Below are 6,832 nucleotides of genomic sequence, written 5' to 3'. Positions count from 1 at the left end.
TCCCTGTGCTCTCCTTCTCCCTCCTGAGTCAGCTCTGATGACAGGGCTGTGGTCTGGGCCCAGCATGGTCCTTCAGAGCAGCCAAACATTCCCTGGGGTCCTACTGTGTGCCAAGCTCTTGCCTGAGCTCTGTGGTAGATATATTTCATCTCCGTCTGATGTGCAATACAGAGATTTAATGTGCAAACAGACTAAAGCAGCGTCGTTGCAGGGTGCTGGAGCTATGATGGAAATGAAGCAGAGGTGACAAAGTGATGGCTGCTACTGCAGATTGGTTGGGGAGAGCTGAGGAGGTGACTCCAGGGGAAGGGTATTCCAGCCAGAGGGAACCACAGTGCAGAGGCCCCAGGCAGGAATGAACAATGAGGAGACCCAGTGGCCCATGAAGAGGAGAAGAAGGCCAAGGGGTCAGGAAACAGGTCATGCCTGCCCTTCTGGCTGGGGTGAGGAGTTTGGTTTAGTCTACCCTACCCCCACTTGTTTGTCATCTGAGCCCTACTCGGCTCAGCTGGACTCTGCTTCCACACAGACTGCCATGTCAGAGGCAGACAATTATTACACACGGAGAAGGGCCTGAGCAGGCCTGGGGGTGGGCGTATGCCTTACGGTGTTGGAGAGACATTGAGCAGACTGGCCGAGAACTCTGTAGGGTCCTACCCCACGTGGCCACCACCCCTCCTGCCATCAGGGGCTGGGTGAGAGGAATCACTGAAGCTAAAGGAAGCAGCGGTTTCCAACCCCAACCCACAGTACTGGCTGAGCACCGTGGCCCGAAGCCCCTCAAGTCCAGGGTTGGTGGCTCTCTCCCCAAACATACCTCCCAGCTAACATTTCCTTCTTGACATGAAGCATGATTTCTAGACCAGGGACACAGCTACAACCACATAACAAGTTTCGCTGAACTGACATTTTATTTACCTTTTGAAAAAACAGTTTCCAAAATTTTAAACATAGATCTGGATCCATATGTTGATTCAACCACTTCTTTCCCTGGAGCCCCGGGACAGTGGCAGCAAAAAGAGCCAAAGCCATGGTGTGCAGAGACATCAGGAACACTAGCTGGGTCACAAAAGCCACATCCTAGGACTACAGGATCTTCTTTCAGTCCCAGGGTGATGGCCATGAGGTGAACATGCCCAGAAAGGCTCTGAGAATCCAGGAAACCTGTAGATTAATTGCTGACAGTGACCTTAGACACAGGGAACAGGTTTGCAATTCCTGAGAAATTCTGCATGCCACACCCTGTGAAACCATGGTTCCTGGAACATTTGTGGGTGCCTCTTTAGAACCAGCTCAAACCCTCTCGTTTACCAGATTCCCCACTCCACATGACCTCACTCAGTGCTTCTGTGTCCACTTACTCTTTCCAACAGGCCCCTGTAGGACTTATGGCCAGTTTAGAACTTACCTCCATGTTCTCGATTTCAGAGGGCATGGCTTCTGAGCTGATTCTGGAAACAACTTCTTCTAACCAATGCTGGAGATTGCGGAACATTCCCTGGGAACAAGGAACCCAGGTGTTTGTCCCTAGTCACCCGGGGATCTTATACCAACCACCCCATTCTTCAGGTGAGCTCTGGATCCTCAAGTAAACCTGACATCCAGGCTGAAGATTTATCCACAAAGCCCTTCAATCTTTCCCTGGAGGTCTCAGGCACCAGTGCAAGTTAGGCCAACCTTGACTGGAGCTGTCCTCTGCCATCCTGCTGGCCCTGGCCCCACTGAGGCAGACAAAAGTCAGGGAACCCCACAGAAACCGTTCCCTCTATCCATGAGCCCAATTGTGTTCTCAATCCTTCCACACACAGATCCCAAAGATTAAGGGTGGTTTAAACAAAAAGGCCTAAAGATTACCAGACATTCCAGAGCAGTGTGAGCCAGTTCCAGGGTTGGATAAATACACGACAGGGACCAAATGTAGTGTCAACGTGTCCATGAAAATGGTTAACCTTCCCTGGAAGGCCCCAGCAGACACTGCTCAGCTACTCTTGGCCAGAACTAGGTCACGTCCACACCTAAACCAGTTGGAGGGGGAGAGAATAAGACCCATTATGGGCTCCACCACTCATGATTCTCTCCTTTATCAAGTGGGGAACACAGAGGTCAGCATCCCTGAGCACACACAGTGACTGATGCACACCACGGGGACCTGCCAGGTGGTAGAAGTGGGATGGCTTCTGTCACAGAAACTGGCAGTGACTCAACACTGCCAACAGCCTGGGCAGGTGAGAGTGCAACACAGCTCCTGAACGCTTCCCACGTACCTGGCACCAGCCCAGTGTGGGTACTGGGGTGTGACATGTTTAGCTTTCAAATGGCTACTCTCCTCAATCTCCTTTCTGGAGTGAGACGTTTCATGTTGAACAAGGTGCCAGCCATGTCTAAAGGTTTTCCCACATCCCCGTCCTCCTATGACCTTTCTCCATTGTGGACTTTCTTGTGCTGAAGGAGGGTAGAACTATGTTTAAAGGCTTTCCCACATTCTGTACATTCATAAGCCCTCTCTTCAGTGTGGAACTGCTGGTGCCGATTCCGGTAGGACCTGGTAGTGAAGGTCTTCCCACACAGGCCACACTCGTAGGGACGTTCTCCAGTGTGGACTTTCCAGTGCTGATACAGCCCAGAGCGGGTCACGTAAGTTTTCCCACATTCACTGCACTCATAGGGCCTCTCTCCAGTGTGAACTCTCTGGTGAAGAATGAAGCTATGGTTGTATTTGAAGAATTTCCCACATTCCCTGCACTCATAGGGCCTTTCTCCAATGTGAACTTTCCGGTGCCGAATGAGGGTAGACAGAACGCTGAAGGACTTCCCACACTCACTGCACTGGTAAGGCCTCTCTCCAGTGTGAATTCTCTGGTGCAGAACAAGTGCATCTTTGCGGTTGAAGGTTTTCCCGCACTCACCACACTTGAAAGGTTTTATGCCAGTATGAACCTTCTGATGCTTCCTCAGTTTAGATGGGTAACTGAAGGCCTTCCCACACTCACTACACACATGGGATGTTTCTCCAGTGTGAGTTTTTCGGTGATGAACCACGGTTGAGCTCTCCTTGGGGGCATTTCCACCTGCTGGGCACCTGAAGGGTCTCTCTTTGGCGTGAGTGATCAGGTGGTCGAGGAGCGCGAAGGCCTTCAGGAAGGCTTGCCCGCAGTCGCTGCACTTGAAAGGCTTCTGTGTGGCGTGGGCTCCCTGCCGTTGCTGGCAAGTGAAGCTGGGTGGGAAGGCCTTGCGCTCGGTGCTTCTGCGTGGTGTCCCCTCTCTGTGGGTGGCCTGGGGCTGGAGGAAGCCTAAGGCGGCAGGGATGTCCTTCCCAGACACCCTGCACAGAAAGGGGTTCTGTGACAGGCGGAGTCTGTGGCTCTTCACCTGCTCGGGAGGGGCTTCCTCATCCCGCAGTCTACACAGAAAACCTGAGACAGAAGAGTCAGTCACTGAGAGCAGGCTTAGACGGAAGAGGCACCATCATCATCAGTGCATGTCAGACACACCCATAAAGGAGTCCACAGAATTGCCAGGAGGTTGCAAGGAAAGGTCTGGATGAGGAAGGGCTGGCCCAGTGGAACAGGGCTCTGCCAGAGCCCAGAATAGGGGAGACCTCAACAGGGACCAGGACACAAAGATGGGAGCAGTGCAGGGAAGGGATTCAGGGCCTCTAAGTGACTCCTGTGCAAAGGGTATCAGCAGGGCCTTAGCTACTGGGGACAGCAAGCACTGTGAAGAGGCTGTGTCTACTCCAATGAAAACATGACTGTGACACAGTAGCTGGTGCTCAAGTATTACTGAAGGATATGTACGCATCTCAAATCACACACACAGGAGGTCACAGTTGACAGCTCTGCACTGGCACAGAGGAGAGGAAATGACAAGACACAGAGGCCAGAGAGGTGGGTCATCCAGAGCCATGGGAGAGACAGCAAGACCACACAGTGAGTCCACAAGAGGGGAGAGGAAAGGTGGGAATAAGGTGTGGTCACTGGTCCCAGCACCAAAATGCCAGTGTACTCAGATACCCATCACTGAAACCAAGGCACCCCCTAGCCCCATTCACCAAGACCAGGACCCATCCTGGCCTCTGCTCTGCTGACCACAGTCATATCCAACATGTTGGGCACCCAGGGCTCTTCCTCACCCTTCATTTGGGCCACCTCACCCTTCATAGGGACCTCAAAGGTGCAAAGCCTAAGAGGTAGAAAGGTAATAAGATGCCAGCCCAAATCAAGGCTGACCCATCCCTACATGTACCACAGGAAGCTCATGTCACCATGACAACCAGGTAGGAAACCAAGTATTAGGACATGAACCTCTTCTGTACATTTTTTCAAAAAATTGTCAGAGAAGCAATTGTAATGTTCATCTTTTTAAATTTATTTTTTAAGTTGAAATATAGTTGATTTACAATGTTGTATTAGTTTCCGGTGTTCAGCAAAGTGATTCAGTTATATAAATATACATATATATTCTTTTCCATTATAGATTATTACAAGATAGTGAATATAGTTCCCTGTGCTATACAGTAGATCCTTGTTGGAAACTCTTCTGTACATTTAAAAATTTGTTAAGAAGGTAGATCTCATGGTCTATTTGCTTTACCACAATTTTTTTAAAAAGACCCTTCTGTGAAGCAAAACTGACATAACTAAAGAAAGAAATAGACAAACAATAATATTTAGAGACTTCAATTTCTAACTTTCATATATGGATAGAACAACTAGGCAGAAAATGAACAAGGATATAACACATGAATAACACTAAAAATCAACTAGACCTCCAAGACATCTATAGAACATGCCACCTAACAACAGGAGAATACATATTCTCCTCCATTCTCACATGCACATGGAATATTCTCCAGAATAGACCATTTGCTAGGATATAAAACAAGACTCAGTAGACTTCAGACAATTGAAATCATACAAAGAATGTTCTCTAACCACAAAGGAATTAAAAGAGAAATCAGGGCTTCCCTGGTGGTGCAGTGGTTGAGAGTCTGCCTGCCGATGCAGGGGACACGGGTTTGTGCCCCGGTCCGGGAAGATGCCACATGCCGCGGAGCGGGTGGGCCCGTGAGCCAAGATCCCACATGCCGCGGAGCGGGTGGTCCCGTGAGCCAAGATCCCACATGCCACGGAGCGGCTGGGCCCGTGAGCCACAGCCGCTGAGCCTGTGCGTCCGGGGCCTGTGCTCCGCAATGGGAGAGGCCACAATAGTGAGAGGCCCGCGTACCGCAAAAAAAAAAAAAAAAGAAAGAAATCAACAACAGAAAGAAATTTGGGAAACTCATAAATTTTTAAAAATTCGTTCCCATTATGGTTTATTACAGGATATTGAATATAGTTCCCTGTGCTATACAATAGAACCTTGTTGTTTATCCATTCTATATATAATAGTTTGCATCTGCTAGTCACAAACTCCCAATCCATCCCTCCCCTGCCCCCCGCTTTCCCTTGGCAACCACAAGTCTATTCTCTATGTCAGTGAGTCTGGGAAACTCACAAATTTATGGAATTTAAATTAAGTACTCCTAAATAACCACAAGGAAAGTTACAAAACATTTTGAGATGAAAGAAAAAGAGAACACAACATACCAAAAGTTATCAGGAAAAGTATTGCTTAGAGGGAAAATTACAGAAACATCTCTGAGCTGTCTTATTCACAACACTTCTGACACCACACGCATGGGGGCTTTTCCCACACCATTCCTCCAGCTCTCTGACACCAACTGGGTGTTCAAGGATTCAATCCAATTCTGAAACCAACTACCTGGAATTAGCATCAGATCCCACAGGTTATGGACGCAGTCCCACAAGACTGCCCCCACTTCAGACATCAACGGAAAGTCTCAGGGCTCCTGTACTTTCTGACCAACTGACTATAAATCTGGGATTCTCACAATTATTGATTCCTCCTCAGGTTCAATAATTTGTTAGAACAGATCAGAGAACTCGGGAAAAGAGTTTGCTTACTATTACCAATTTATTTTAAAGGATACAACTCAGGAACAGCCCAATGAAAGAGATGAAAAGGCCAAGGTATGCCAGGGGTGGGGATTGAGGACATAGCGGGTAAGAAGTGTCCATGCCCTTGATGGCACCATTCTCCCAGCATCTTGCTGTGTCCACTAACCCAGAAACTCTCCGAACTGGTCATTTAGGAGTTTTTATGGATGTTTTATCACATAGGCATGACTGATTAAATCACTGGCCATTGATGACTGGCCCAATCTCCAGCCCCTTTCCCTTCCCCAAAGGTCAGGGTAGCGAGGTGGAGAGGAGGGGCTGGGAGTAGCTGAACATCCAACCTTACAATCATGCCTTGGTCTTTCTGGTGACCATCCCCCATCCTGAAACCATCTAGGGGTCCCCAGGAACCGTCAACCCATTAGCATACAAAAGACTCTCTTATCACTCCAGAGATTCCAAAGGTTTTAGGAACTGCATGCCAAGGAACTGGGAACAAAGTATATATTTCTTATGTCACAACACACAAATTAAAAAAAGATCTCTATATGTGTAACTGAATCACTTTGTTGTACCCCTGAAACCTTGTAAATCAACTACACTTCAATTAAAAATAAATTAAAAATTTTTTAGGGCTTCCCTTGTGGCGCAGTGGTTGAGAGTCCGCCTGCCGATGCAGGGGACACGGGTTCGTGTCCCGGTCCGGGAAGATCCCACATGCCGCGGAGCGGCTGGGCCCGTGAGCCACGGCCGCTGAGCCTGCGCGTCCGGAGCCTGTGCTCCGCAATGGGATGAGGCCACAACAGTGAGAGGCCCGCGTACCGCAAAAAAAAAAAAAAAAAAGAAAAAAGGAGCGGTGGGAATCAGTCCCC

The 6,832-nt window shown here is 48.9% G+C and overlaps 1 protein-coding gene across 1 annotated transcript in view; it reads right to left on the bottom strand.

Annotated features, from left to right (window-relative positions):
* Window positions 1–2,409: 2,409 nt before the first annotated feature.
* The window catches only part of ZNF584 (zinc finger protein 584), a 7,697-nt gene continuing 3,274 nt past the window's right edge, over window positions 2,410–6,832 (bottom strand). Inside the window, exons 4-5 of the mRNA XM_007457523.1 lie at window positions 4,052–4,148; window positions 2,410–3,413 (exon numbers count right to left, since the gene is read on the bottom strand). Coding sequence (XP_007457585.1) covers window positions 2,410–3,413; window positions 4,052–4,148 — 1,101 coding nt within the window. The remainder of the gene's footprint in view (window positions 3,414–4,051; window positions 4,149–6,832) is intronic.

Source organism: Lipotes vexillifer, unplaced genomic scaffold (assembly GCF_000442215.2).
Source record: "Lipotes vexillifer unplaced genomic scaffold, Lipotes_vexillifer_v1.1 scaffold995, whole genome shotgun sequence".
NCBI classification, from domain to species: domain Eukaryota; kingdom Metazoa; phylum Chordata; class Mammalia; order Artiodactyla; family Lipotidae; genus Lipotes; species Lipotes vexillifer.
Note: the sequence above shows the minus strand (reverse complement) of the source record. Positions and strands in the feature narration are given on the sequence as shown.